Consider the following 15,205-nt stretch of genomic DNA (forward strand, 5'->3'; position numbering starts at 1 on the left):
AAAATCATAAGTGGAGCCATATACTTTGTTGTGATGTTTAATGTGAGATGTGGTAACTTAGAACAAAAAAGCCGGGAATAGTTTTCACTCATTCTTGTGGATCGAAGCTGTCTCTCCTACTCAGTCACTAGGCTTCTGCCCAGAAAAATGGAAAAACATCTATGCAGTGTTACTGTAAAGGATTTCAGTATGGAGTTGTATTTGGTACCTGAGAAATTTATCTGGGATGTTGGAAATGATATTTCCCTATTGCAATCACCATTACCCACTCCTCCTTATCCCCACCTCTGGTAAGTAGATAAGAAAAGTATAAATCCCAGCCCAGCTCTGACTCTTTCGAGTCTTCTGTGTTACAGATGTCTGTTTTCCCACTGAACTACAGTTTAGAGTAATACTGAGAAAGCAGAAGTATTTGCAGGCATGGATGAGACTCATTGGTGTAAAGTGTTACTTGATATCCAGCTTGTCTTTTTTTAATGTGTCTGAAGCAGCAGGTTTCCCAGCTAAAGTGAATTTAGAGACACGGAATTTGTGTTCATCCTCAACTTAGTCATGTGGCTCCATAAAAGTTGTTTTTGCACCAAAGTGGATTTTGCTTTCCCTGCTTGGAGGACAAAGCATCTGATGTCTGCAGTTGGGGTACTGAAAACTAGGGGTGCTTATTGAAGAGATATAACCTCAGGAGAGGATACCAGAATTTTGAGAACAAACCAAAAACAAAGCAGGGGAAGTTTGGAAATGTTTTCATTTACATGCATGCTTCAAATCCACACTTGTTTTTGGCTCAACCTAAACACATGGCTCCTTGAACTTTTCCTCCACTTCTTCCCTCTTCCTCCATCCCACCTCTTGCTTAATACCTCCTCCAACCTCACAGTTGCCAGTACACTGATCTGAATCCCTGGAAATACACACAGTTTCATTTCCCTTTCCAATTTTTAGAAACTGCTGCACCTAGTTCAGCCTGACTCTAGTTCTGTGGAAAAAGGTGTGTGAAGAAAAACCTTCCTGCTTTCCACTGTGGGGAATCAAGTCTTACACTTCAAGGGTAGAGACTGATCTCTTATGTATGTGCCTAGGCCTAAAGAGTATGTGCCAATATGTTGAAGAAGACTAATTTTTTGAATAGATGAATTTATCTCTTGATTCATACAAGCAATCCTTGACAAAGGCAGATATTCCTACAGGGGCTGAAAAACTCCAGCTTGCCTGCAGGACAATGGAGGGTACATTTTAAGGACGTTCAACATGATAATGTGTAGCATTCTTCAATAATATTCAGATCTTGTGGTCTTTGAAGCTTAAATAATGAAGGCAGGGATTAGTGTATTACTTTGTATAACTTAAGAACTTTTATTTAATCAAGCATATTTCTTTCATTTTTTTAATATTCTTAACTTCTCCCTGGTCCTGTTTTATGGGCAGGACTTGAAGTCTTTCAGAATATGCCTGGTAAGGGGCACAGAAAATGGGAGCTCACTTAAGTGTCCCACACTTATCTTTATGGAAAATTTTAGTCCATCCAAATTAAAAGGCCTGCCAGATGTTCAAAATATAATAAAATTCCTAACATCACATCACTGATGGTTTCATTGTTATGAAGACGAGACCAAAGAGACAAGATGCCAAAAATGCTTTCTTGTCTCCATTTGACATTGGAAATGTGTATGACAGATACCATCCATGGAGGTTCCTCTCAGGGCAGTGAGAGGTGCAGATGTGAAGACGTGGAAATCTTGACACACCATCCTCATGTTGGTGAGGTGCTGGGACAAATTTGGGCATTATTTAGAGCAGGAAATAGCACCAGTTGAGCAGTCCTTCTGCTTGAAGAGTTGACAAGGATAATTAGTATTCAACACAGGCACAGCTAGGCAGAGATCGCTCTTACTCTGCAAAGGGTCTGCACCTCTGGAGCTGACCTGCAGCAAAACAAGATTTGTCATTGACTGTTCTTAGCATTGACTTATGGTTGGTGTTGACCTGATCGAATCACTTGCTGCTACAGCCATTGAAGGCTCTCCACTGCTTTTCTCAAGTCATTGTTTCACAGGTTCTTCAAGGCACAGAGCTTCTGGCCAAGTGTGGTCCCATGGGGCCACATTTCCAAAGGTGCTCCACATTCATGATGGGAGCCAAACCTTCTGAGGAGGTCGGTCTATTGTGCACTGAACTCTTGAAATTCTGCCCACCATTGTCACAGTGGGAACAGCTTTCAAGCAGTCTTGGAAATCTGGTCCTTATTTAGGAACCAAAAAGAGAATCAAGCTCACAAAAATATGTCAGTGTATCTGGTTACTGAGCAATTGAAAATCTGTCCTCACTGTGTTTCAGGATTAACTCAGGATTAATAGGCACATTGAGAGTAAGGTGAAGCAAGGATAATAATATAGCAGTATTTCAGCAATAGCTCTTTGAACTGTCATCTTGAAGACCTCAAAACCACCACACGAAAGGATCTAGACTACCTTGGAGTGCAAGCCTGCTGGAGTAGATATGTTACCAGACCTTTATCAAGGGAGCAGAGGCAGAATTAGTCAGTCCTTGTGCAGCATGGAGGACTGACATTTTATGTTCATTGCATTTATGCAGTTATGCTATGTATGTATTTTTATAGCAGTTTAAGAAAAAAGCCATACAAAAAAAAATACAGATCCAGTTTTAGAGTCATGGTTAAAACAGCACATGTATTTAATTTTCCCTTTGGATATTATTATATTATATGTATTAATGCATACATATTCAAAGCAATTATTATGGAATGTGCAGTTTTAAATTAAAAGGAAAAATAAAGCAGTTGATACTTGCTATTAAACTTTTAATTCTATGAATTAATGAGCAAATATAATTATGCAGACAATTAAGCAGACAATAAACAAATAATGTAATATGGTCGTTATACTGTAATTAACTATTTTAACTTTTTTAGAAAAGAAAGAAAGCATGTTCCAGGTTGTTACTAATTTTTCATGGTAGGAAAGAATTTAGTGTCCAGCTTTTTACAGAATGAGTTTTTTCATTCCAGGATATTCTTAAAATGATTACATTGATACTGATTTTATTCTTTATCTTCTGATTATCTTTTAAAGTATTTTATTTTCCTTTTTCAGTCACTGAATGGTTTTGCCTTGGTGGTAAGTGCAGATGGAATGATATTCTATGCGTCATCGACCATTGTGGACTATCTAGGGTTTCATCAGGTAAATATATTCAGAATTACTTAGAACACCCAGCCACTGACATTGCATTGACTTTCTTGTCAATACATATATTGTCAATACTATAACTTCTGCTATTATTTTTAAATGCAGCACTGTATGTTGCATACCTTTCACTGCTGATTAGACATACACTTACTGAAATAAGGTTATTTTACTATGCCATCTCAGACTAATTTTTTTTGTCAATTCGACAAGTGAAGATTTATTTCTTGCAATTTCCTTTTATAAAGCTTTTGTTAGCAGAAACATGATCCATTATAAAACTAAGATTTAGCTAGAAGTTTCTTTTCAATTTCAATATAAGATGCTGCTTTTCTAGGCTGGTTGTCTTGTGTGTAATGAGTATATTCTAAAGTCACAGAATAACAGAACCACACAGTTGGAAAGGACCTCCGGAGGTCATCTAGTCCAACCTCCTGCTCAAACTCATGGAGCTAGAGCAGGTTGATGCAGGACTGATCAAGCTTTGAGTTTCTATGACCCCTCTGGAGGATGTGTTCCAGTGTTTAGCCACCAAGACTGTATTTTTTTTTTTTTGCTTATTATTAATTTCCAGCTTCCCATGTTGTCACTTGTGTTTGTTGCTTCTTGCCCTCTCACTTCTGAGAAGAGTCAGCCTTTGTCTTCTCTTCCCCTGCTCATTTGGTTGATGTAGACGGCAGTACATTCTTTCTGTGGTTCTCCCTTCTGAAGGCTGAGCAAACCCTGTTCTTCTCTCCTGGATGTGCTCCAGCTTTCTTAAGTGTCTTGGTAGCATTCTCCTGGGCTCATTTTGACATTCTAATCTCTTTCTTTTCATGGGGTACCCGAAATTAAGAGAGAAATTTGCCTTTGCTGACCTTCCTGAGGTTCCTATCAGCCTATTTTTACAGCCCAACAAGGAGTCTTGCCCTCCCCAGCTCATACCCTCTGCAAACCTGTTGAGTATGCATTCTATCCCATGATTCCTTAGTCAAAAAATTAAAGAGGGTTTTTCCCAACATAAATCCCTGGGGGATGCCACTATTCATCACTTGTCAGTTGGATGTTTATTACTCATTTTTGCATGTGTACAAAAGAGTTAAGAATACAAAGAATCATCTTAGGATGTGAAGGGAAAAAACAGATGTTGAGAAGTAAGTGTTTTTGAAACAACTTTCCTCATTAAAACTGCTCTGAAGATGTTCTACACCTGCCATGATTTTAAGCAAAGTATCAATCTAAAGATAAGTGGCTGCCCCCCCCCTACAGTTACTAATTAATCATTCCTTGTTGTAATTGTTTCAGACTGATGTAATGCACCAAAACATATATGATTACATTCACGTGGATGACCGCCAGGATTTCTGTAGACAACTGCACTGGGCCATGAATCCTCCCCAGATGTTGTCGGGACAGCAGCTACAGTCAGAAACAGGTGGGATTGTGCACGTTGATTGGAAACACAGGCAGCACTGTACAGAAGTAGAATTGCATTCCACCTATGCTCATATCAGTATCATCTCCAGTCAGATTCTTCACTGGAAAGATGCATAGTGGCCATTTATTTATGTTATTGTCTCAGAGATGACATTTCCTCCTGATCCTGGGCATTTATAAGGCAGAGTGTGCCACTGGTGCTACAAAGTTTTTTCTTTTGCTTTTCTCTACTGTATTCTTACATGCTCAGAATGAGCAGCATCAGTTCTTCATACTGCCAAAATTTTGTTGGCAACAGATCAGGACATCAACAGTTCCTCTCATTGATGCAAAAGGTTTCTGTACAGAATCACCATGGAAGCATCACTTTCTGCCGTTTGTTTTCCCATGCAAAATGATGTAGACAGGAGCCTTCTGAAGAACAAATAGCTTCAACAATGCACCTTTTCCTCTGAGGCTATACTTCCCTAGGATGGGAATTGGATGCCTGCCCTCAAAGTTTCTCCTACATGAGATATTAAGCTGAAATCACAACTACAGAACTTACATTCAGGTTGAGATTGTTAACCTGATAAAGAATTATTGATCCCATCAAAATCTATGCATTTCACCAGAAGGTGAGTTAGTAATTGAGGAAAGCAATTGGGAAGTATAGTCACCAGGTGAGGGGGGAGAAACTTGCAAGAAATCCTTCAGCAACCTCTATGAAGTCCTCAGGAACACAGTCATGAAACTTTGGTGGAATTTCTTGCATTTCCTGAAAAACAGTTTCTGTGTTTTACAAGAGTCTTATAAATATCTGAGGAGCTTTAAAGATTTTGTAGGAAGTACACAGGAAACAAGCAAAACAACATGCACTACTACTTCAACCTATAAAATTTACAAATATTTGGAATTTTCATTCTAATATATATTGTGGAGAACTTCAGGTCTTGAGTTCACAGTTTTGTATGAATACTTGTGTCTTTTGGGAAACATTTAAAAAAACTGCACTTGTACAAAAAAATCAAGGAGGTGCAACACCTGAACATTAGCTAATAATCTACTGTCCATTTTTTTGTTCTGTTTTTTCCTAGGATTATAATTTTTCCTTATTTTGTTCTCCTGTCTAATGCATTTTCTGTGATCTCTGATCTCAAAACCAGCAACATCTGTTACCCTGTTTTGCATCATTAAAAATCACAAAAACTCAGGAAATAAAATCCAAATTTCTAAAGAAACTCACCCGAATCCCATTGCAGAGCTTTAATTTTTCTTTTGTTAGAGCATGTGCAGATGTATCCATACATGACACCATTGAATATTCGCCCATCCATAAAGCAATTTTTAGCAATTTCCGTAACAGCTTCCTCAATTGGCTACAGAATATTTTCATTATTTCTTAGTGTGATCTGATATATGTTGCCTCCTCTGTTGTTCATAGGAGAAGAATATATTCTCAGTAAATTGTTCAAAGCACAAGAGAATGACAGCATGACAACAGATTATTCTTCCTTTTTAACTCGCTGTTTCATCTGTCGAGTTCGCTGCTTGTTGGACAGTACTTCTGGATTCCTTGTAAGTACAACTTCACTTAGATCACTGTAGGCATGACACAATAAACTTTAATTACTTCATATGAAAAATTCTTCAACATAAATATTGTGGAAATCCATGGACAGGATATACTTTTCTTTTGCTGTGCACTGACAAGAAACACCTAGGATAATTATTAATATGTGTAAAGAATTATGGGAGAAAAAAAGGTTGTAATATTTGAAACTGAAAGACTTTAAAAATGTTTATCTTCGACAATATCTGTCTTCAATTTGTACTGGGCATAGCACAAGGGTGGCAAGTCTGAATTTCAACAATTAACATTTAAGCCCAAAGTATTTGCTTTAAGGAGAAGGAAAAATAATGATCTGTTTTCTCCTTTTGTGAAGAATCCTTTAATAATAAACCCCAGAATTAGAGAGTCTTTTGCATGCTCCTACTAGGAGTGGTTCATTTCTAGAAATCACTTCTTCTCCATTTCCTTAGTAAAGACCAAGGCTGTTTCTGCTTAGGGGAAATTCCAGCATGTGCAAAGAAAATGAAACAATCAGCACGAGACTGGGAAATGCAAGTTCTGTCTGAGATGCTCATTTGCTGGAAGGCTATGGGTCTTAACAGCCATAATTTCTGCATCCCTGCTTTAATCTCCTAGCTCTGGAAAATGCCTAACTCAAATGGGCTGATTCTTCACTGGGCATTTTTTTGGTAGTTAATTTTTTCACTGAGAGGCAGCAGCTTGCTATTAACTGGAATCTGCCCATTCTGACTACACAGACATTTGAGGCAGTGATGAACGGCTCCTTCCAAGCTATGCCCCCTGTCTGCAGAGCCCTTGGTTGTGCCAGTCTATACACTTCCCAGAGAAAGTGCAGAATAAGAGGAAAGAAACTAAGAAACCATCTTGCTGGAGAGAGCAGAGCATGGAAAAATCATGGTTCCAGCTTCAGTGGGGTACAGAGGAAACAATTGTTTGCACCACTGTGCGCAGCTTGTTTTGGCAAATAGAACGTAACACAGAACCTCTACTGCTGACTACACAAGAGAGAAAAAACTCTCAACCAGCCTCAAAAGTCTCATCTTACTGTTCATAGTACCTCCACCCACCCCATCTCTGAAATGACATGGTTTAAATTATATGAAGAAAATGAAATTCGTAGTTTTAATCACTGATTCAAAACTGGGTTAGGTGTTAAATGACACTTTCTCTAGGTTGTATTAGTATTTTAAATGTTTATACACTAAATACTTAAGTTGTTGGGTTTTTTCTTCTTTTTCTTGCCTTTTTTTTTTTTTTTTTTGGGGGGGGATTTTTTTTTGTTTTGTTTTGGTTTTTTGTTTTGTTTTGGTTTGGTTTTCTTTATGCCAGACAATGCAGTTCCAAGGCAAACTAAAGTTCCTCTTTGGACAAAGGAAGAAGTCCTCATCAGGAACAGTACTGCCACCTCAGCTGTCCTTATTCTGCATAGTGGTACCACTTCTGCTCCCTTCTGTGACAGAGATGAAGATGAAAAGCCTGCTTGTGAGAGCGAAACACAAAGCTGATGATGCAGCAGCAACAAACACAAAGTATTTACAAATTAATCTTTTGGTATTTAGTGAAGATTATGGGCCATTAAGCATGTAAAAACCACAAATTATGCTAAATATCTCTCAATTTTAAAACTCTTTCTTAGGAAAGTGAATAATTTATCTGGATTTACTATTGAATACAAAATAAATATCATACAATTACTATAATATAACATAATAGAGTGCAAAATGATGCAATATATTGTACTTTATTTATAATACATGTTAAGTAATATATTTCAATATATAAAATTTTATGTTAGAAATGGAACATTAGGGCATCTTTCTAACCTTCAAAAGTTACCAATGCAATAAGCCAGCTGTAAAAGTGGAAAAGAAAAAGTATTTTTACTGCGCATTTTCTAATTTCAGTATCTTCTGCTAACACAATTATTTCAACTTGGGCAATTTGGTAACAAAGGAAAAAGAAAACTTCAGAAAGCTGAATATGTGTGTGGGGGAGGGGGGTGTGCTCACAAGGAGTTTAATGAGTTGTACTTGGTGTATGCATTTATCTTTCAACAGAAGTTTTATGAACATGTAAGTTTACAATTGCACTAAATGGCTTGGGGGTGATCATTTGGTAGCAATCACAAAAGATCAGGACAGATTGTGTTCAGATTCATCTCCTTCCTAACACTTATTTTTGTTACCCTTCTATGGCAGCATTTGTTGATGTTTGGGTCTAGGATCGTATTTTCCCTTATTTGCTTACATATAACCTTACAGTAATGAGTTCTATTACTGTGAAGCAAAATGCTTGTCAGTATCACTGACAGTACCATAATTTGGCTTTTAATTAGGTTATGCTTGTCTATGTGTGGGTTCACTATTCAGATGTATAATGTGGTTCTAGTACAAACACCCTTTTTGAGAAGAACTAAATTGCTGGAAGTCTGATACAATGGACTATGCAGGCTTTTGGAACAGAGCTGGAAAGTCATTTCTATTTGCTAGTTTTTCCAGTGGCCCAAGTGAAATTAACTGATGATCAGAATTGAGTTGCTAATAGAGAGGTGCTTTACTACCTGACTGGACAGTGGCCAAGGATCTGACAAGAATGAAGCAACCATTTATCTTCAGTGTTTCCTTTGGTTCAGGCCTGAAGCATGGTAGCCAAGGATGGTGGGCAGATTTAAGCAGTCTTTTTTTTTTTTTTTTTTTTTTTTCCTATGGTCTTAATGCAAGGAAGCATTTGTAATTCAGTATTACAGACAGTGCACCTTTTTAAATCCCTGATTCAAGCATTTTCAACTGAAGATTGGAAGAAATACATCCAAATCATATGGTGCTTATTGCAAATTGAAGTAATGCCAGCTCTTAAATTCATTGCTGGTCACTGTGATGTACATACCTCGAATGTAACTTGAATAGGAAGAGCAGAATATACACAGCATTTGTCTCAATTCCAGATGAAATTTATTTTTCCAGATATAGTAAGTCATGAACAGAATATTCCTAAACATAACTATTCCTCTTAATTGAATACAGAACTCCAGTCACACACTAGCTAGAGCAACCAAATGATGCAGGAAAATAAATAATTATTTAGTGCTAGTTACTATATACATAAACCAAATGCTTTTGCTAACAGCCACCAGCTTGAAAATCATATCTTTTAGAGTCTGTGACTCTACTGTGTTGTCATTCACTGACAAGGAATTTTCCACATTTTCTCCCCTCTACAGCTCCAGTTCAAAAGGCAGTTCAGGACTTTGTGAAGCAACAGAATTATATGGAAGAAGCAATCACCATGAAGGTGCTGCCTTCACTAATGCATTACAGATTGCTGAAAATCAAATCAAAGGTAGTGCTAGATTATATACAGTTTATGAAAAAAGAATCTTTTATTTTCTCCTGATAAATTTTTCAGGTTTTGGTCCCAATTCTCTCCTTCTTCTCCCCAGCACTTCTTCTTTTAAAAAATACAAAAAATTTTCAACCTCAAAAGATAGTGCAAAATAACTCTGTGATTTCAGAATGGGTAGAAAATTTACAGAGAAATAAACAATCATGGTAAATAGTAAATAAATGGCAGTAAAAGAATATTCAACGTATGCTTGCCTAGAAGTGGCAGCATTGAATTTAATAAGTTTATATGAAAATCCTGATAATTAATAACAATATCTATTCCTCTTTGATGAAAACTGAAGGATATGTTACAAATGTTAGTTTTCCCCAAAGATTAGAAAACAGAGGAAAATTAGAATGCATTGTCTTTAAAACTCATGATGTGCCCACAGCTTTGACTCATGCTTTTCCAGTGTTTGGCTGTGGAAAAATTATGAGAGTCTAGGCTCTAGTTCAGATTTTACAATGGATAAAATTTTGATGGTGAGTCTACCCCACTGTGCAACTTCTTCTTGAGCAGACTTGTACTCATCCTTCTGTCATATCTGCTGGAAATCTTTAATGTCTTTAAAAATCATTTCTCTCTTATAGGTCCATTTTTCATGAACATTTTTTTGTGGATTCTACTACTACTGAGATGAAAATATTAGAAGGAATGACTCTCTCCCTAAAATCCTTGGTTACAGTTTAAGTGTCTCACTAGGCTTTTCAAATTTTAGTTTTAAGATGTAATTTGCTTCATTTTGTGACATATTTTAGCTTGTACCTTCCTATGCTGATGCTTCTAGAACAACAACAAAATCTTTGAATGTTTGCAGTTTAGGTAACAAAAAATACTTAACACTGCTTGTGTTAAAATCTATTTTCTTTTTAATTATATAGCAAAGAATAATGGAGAAAATGGCATTTCTCTAGTGAAAGTACAAACAAATGAAGATCACTGGGTCTGGGTTCAAGCTAACACTCAACTTCTGTATCGAAGTGGTTGTTCAGAATATGTCCTTGCCCAACAGCAAATGTTAAAGTAAGTATATTTTCCAGTACCAAAAAGACAAAAAAAAAATCAGGAAAATGAATGCATTCTTTTTGTATGAAATCTTTCAAAGGGCTGTAGTGACCTAAGAGAAGAGCTGAATGAGAAAAATTTAGTTTACTTATTATATGGAAATCTGTTTCTGTCTTGGAACATATGAAATGGCAGTTACAATCCTAAACAATATTTATTTTCTGCCTTCAGCCTTTTCTTCTTCTGAGGTTGAGTATACATATACATTAACAGAGCAATAAATTACTTGATTATTAATATTTGTCTTTCTTGAAAAAATATAATTTGGGTTTTGATTTACATTGCAGCTGAAAATCTAGTGTCCTAGTTTTTCTGCTTATCAGCATTTGACTATGTTGAGCTTTTTTTTTCCTTCATGTAAGACAGTTGAGCTGATGTTTTCAGCTGTGTATGTGTAACATAATCTAAAGAAGGGCACTCGTGTGCATTGGATGCTTGTAGACAGATACATCTAGTTGCTTGTAGGCTCAGTCACGGAGTAACTAATCTCACGGTAAACTAATCTCGCAGATTTGCATTCAGAGAGGAGTTTTTGGATGAGTTTTGTCCTTTCCTCTCAAGTGGGCTTTGCATCCTTCTCTCATGGGACTGTCTGTCCCTGTTCCTGTGGGCCTTGTTGAAGCATCTCTTCAAGCTGGGCTGAGGGAAGAGATAAGAGAGTGGACTCAGTGGGCAGGACCAGGAGTTTTACGTAGCCACCATCTGCCCAGTGTTAAAAATGTGGCTGTTAGCCCAGATTTTTTCCTTTAGAATGCCTTGCAGGTGGAAGAAATAAATGAAAAAAGTCTTTGCACTTCTAGAGTAGCTATTCCTTGCAGGCAGTGTATCTCCCAAGATCCACATGAATAGCAGGGGAGCTCTCACCTGAGGATGCTGAAACTTTTTGCCTTTACTAGGACGGCACAAACATCATCTTGCTGTGTCAGAGAATTAATTTCTATTAAGAAGCAGATTAAAAGGGGCTGTTTCTTTTATTAGTTTCTCTACTTCAAAATTGTTTTTGTGTAATTAAGCATGTTTATTTAGTTACATTTTTGCTTTCAGACAGATTAAAATCCTTCCTTTGGGCTTGATGGTTCCCACAGACTGAAGTATTACAAGAGTTTGCTTTAGTGATTATATTCAATTCTGTCTTAGTCTGCAATAGACTTTGTATTTGCTACAACTTTTTTTGTTGCTGTTGTTAAAATGTATGCTGTCTTCCAGAAAACACAGATTCTTTTGGAGAATTTTCACTGGATACTATTTCACTGTAAAATTCTTCATTTGGAGGTTTAACTTCTTGACTATTGCATATTGTTCAGTCCTGTGCTTCCCAATTTGACCATTTTCTGAGAAGCATGTTCTGCAGCAAACTTTTATGAAAATATTTGCATCTCAATCCTGTCAATAATAAGAATATTTAGTAGAGGACTGAAAATATTTAATGCCTCAAAATATAAAAAAGAGAGAGAAAACATTCTTCTTTCATGGTGTACATTATTACAGTGGGACATTCTCTCTTTGTAACAACACGGACTCCCTCTACTGGAAAATCCTTTTCTTGCACATTGATTCAATACCCAAGGAAAAAGTTCTAATGTGAACTAAGAAAAATTGCCTTCTAAACCCCTCAGTAGCTCTTCAGGTTTTCCTACGCAGTTCCTTATTGAGATGTCTGCTTCTTGCTTGGAGGTGCATGAGGTGGCTTCATGGCACTTGACCCCACAGAGTTGGGAATCAGCACTTAAAATCTCAGGGTTTGGACCCAGTTCTGAAAACAGCTGCTTTGGGCATGGAAGTGCTCAGGCAACACTCTCTGCCAGAGTTCTTCTTCAACGTTGAGTACTTCAGCTGGAGCTCATGGAAAATTAATTCACTGGCCATCTTAGAAAACAAAAGGCAACATAAATTAAGTTAGACATATAAAACAAACATACACTCAATATGAACATCTGTGACTATTTGGTTGTTTAATCTGGGCACTTTATTTCCTCTCAGCTCAGAAATGTAAGACCCACATGGTTGTCCCTCAATCTCTTGATCAGAAAGCTCTTATGTGTCCAAATAACTCTTTGTTAACAAAATATATCTAATTTAAGATACTACTTGTATTTTATCTATAGAATTTTCTACCCACAAATATTATTTAGACATATTTTAAGGGAAGAACAAAAGTGCAAGGGAATTACTGTATTGTACTACAATTTTTAGGTTCTTTATTGAACTGTGTGCCTGAAATGGAAGAACAATGCATGAATTTAAATGAAGCAATGCCTCAGAAAGTTAGCTGTGCACACACATTGACACCCAGATGCAGGGAAACTTTTGTTCTCTGAAGCAAATGCAAAGATTATGTGCACAAGAGTGTGAGAGTCCCGTATTGAGGAAAATATAGGGCTTGTAATGCACTCTGTATCCCAGAAAACAACCATTTAGAAACCTCTGATTGACCTGACTTCTTTTTTCTACTGTTATTGAAAGGGAAGAAGACGAACAACTGAAGATACTAAGTGGTTTTGCCAGTTTAAAAGGAAACCTGGACGGGCTTTCCTATAACAGTGCCATTGAAACTCTGGGCCAGTGGAAGCATCTTAACTGGGCAGCTGTGAAGAATGAACAAGATAATGTAAAAGTGAAGTTTGAACCTCATACTAATGGTGAGTGTTTTATGCAAGAGGAACCTCTCAGTTCTAACACATCAGTTTTAGGCATTCAAAACAACTGCACCACAAACAGTAGCTGGACTTTAAGAAACTCCAGCTCTTGTTCTATGAGCCAGAGAATGAACACGTGTCCAAGCAGGAGAGCTGGATCATTCTACAACAGAGACCAAAATTTTTTAAATTTGGCATCAACTTGTCCTTCCCACTGGGGGAACACAGAAAACAGCCAGTCTTACTCGGGGCTCCAACAGCGCTGTGCAGAGAACTATGCGACAGACCATCTGAAGCTGCAGAGACCATTAGCATCCTCAGAGCCTCTCTATGACACAGCCATTCCCTTGGAGATGCCTATCAAAACAGAGTATGACTCTGACTCTGAAAACATTGCCGATAACTACCTGCTTTCGCAGAGCCGAGCCTGGCTGGATGAGAGCAGCCCGGTGAGAAAGCAGGTGCCCAGCTATCCCAGCAGAGTGCACCTCAAAACGGAGCCCGACCTCTGCCAGCCAGCCCTGCCTTGCCAAAAGCCAAGGCACTGCCTTTACACACCCCATAACTGGCAATGCATCATAGCAAATCATCCCAACAACCTGAACTTGAACAGAGCTGGCAAGGCTTCACGGAACAAGGAGGTGGCTCCCTTTTGCCCTCAGAACTCCTCTGTGTGTTTGGAAAGCATGCCCGACCTGCCACACACAGCTTGCTACAGCCACTTCTACAGCCCCAGCCCAGGGGAGGAGAAAGAGCAGGTTAATGAGGTGTTCAAAATGCCATGTGAATTTAAAAACCCCTGCTTGGTTCAAGCAATCAAGCGTGAGCCCCTGGATTCTCCACCATTGTCCAACAGTGGACAGAACAGAGTACACGCAAGCTTCCCTGAAAATACATTAGCAGGTCTTGTGCCTCATAAAACCACTGAATGTACATTTTTGCAATAGATTTTATAACATTTGAAATATTTATAATGTTAAAAGCAAGAAGTTGTAGATTCTCTTCCCGTTGAGCTAAATGATTTACTAAAATCAAAAGCCAGTGGAAAGATTTTGAGAGAGTGTGTGTGTGCGTGCACCTGTGTGTGAAAAGAAACAGACACAGGTACACACAGCCTACCCCCTGCTACTGCCCTTCTTTCAGTGATCTTTGGAAAGAGGAAAGAAAGATAAAACCTCAGGCACAGAAAAATAATCATTACTTGCTGCACAGGTATACCTGATCATTTTTCCTTATCACCTTTCCTCTCATGTCTACAGTTCATTAGCAAAGTCTAGCAATTTCTGTTTCCTTTGTTCTGTTTGTTTTTCTCAAGCTGATGTGATGCCTCTGTGCAAATCAAAAATGTTTATGGTCTTCAGTGTGGTCAGTTTACCATAAGAGTTTTCGGTTTATAATTATTTTTCTACTCTTATAAGAAGGATCAGCTATTCCTTCATCCCAGAATTAAATTAATGGCAATAGGAAAGGGCTTCCCAACACAAATTCTTAATTTAAAAGGACCACGTAAGTAAAAACAACGGCTTGCATAAATTAATCAGAAATTATTTCACTTCAAACTGAAGTTACTCCTAAGTTTCTTGATAATATTATTGTTTTAGAATCCATATTTTTCCATTTCATTGCCATCAGCCTTTCATGTTGCTGCTGAAAGACTGAACAGTGGGATGTAATCTACTTCTATAAACGAGTTACAAAATGCTGATAAGTATATGTGAGAACAAAGTATTTCTCTGATTATTTTCCTTGCTGTTACTTGTAATGTCAACAAAGGAAATGCACTTTTTTACTTGATAGTATTTTTTGACTGATAGCAGCTTGTTAGATATCGTCACCCTACATCAAAACCAAATCCCACACTAAGATTATTTTCAAAAACATCCTAGTTTCAATCCCAAAAGAAACCCTTAATTTCACTGAGAGGTGCA

At 37.6% G+C, this 15,205-nt stretch overlaps 1 protein-coding gene across 1 annotated transcript in view; it reads left to right on the plus strand.

The window, feature by feature from the left end:
* AHRR (aryl-hydrocarbon receptor repressor) overlaps positions 1–14,224 on the plus strand; it is a 62,495-nt gene extending 48,271 nt beyond the window's left edge. Inside the window, exons 4-10 of the mRNA XM_041476710.1 lie at positions 3,111–3,200; positions 4,488–4,617; positions 6,043–6,176; positions 7,522–7,721; positions 9,413–9,531; positions 10,458–10,599; positions 13,105–14,224. Of these exons, the coding sequence (XP_041332644.1) occupies positions 3,111–3,200; positions 4,488–4,617; positions 6,043–6,176; positions 7,522–7,721; positions 9,413–9,531; positions 10,458–10,599; positions 13,105–14,224 (1,935 nt within the window). The remainder of the gene's footprint in view (positions 1–3,110; positions 3,201–4,487; positions 4,618–6,042; positions 6,177–7,521; positions 7,722–9,412; positions 9,532–10,457; positions 10,600–13,104) is intronic.
* The last annotated feature ends 981 nt before the right edge of the window (positions 14,225–15,205 follow it).

Source organism: Pyrgilauda ruficollis, unplaced genomic scaffold (genome assembly GCF_017590135.1).
Source record: "Pyrgilauda ruficollis isolate IOZ18807 unplaced genomic scaffold, ASM1759013v1 scaffold39, whole genome shotgun sequence".
Lineage (NCBI taxonomy): Eukaryota > Metazoa > Chordata > Aves > Passeriformes > Passeridae > Pyrgilauda > Pyrgilauda ruficollis.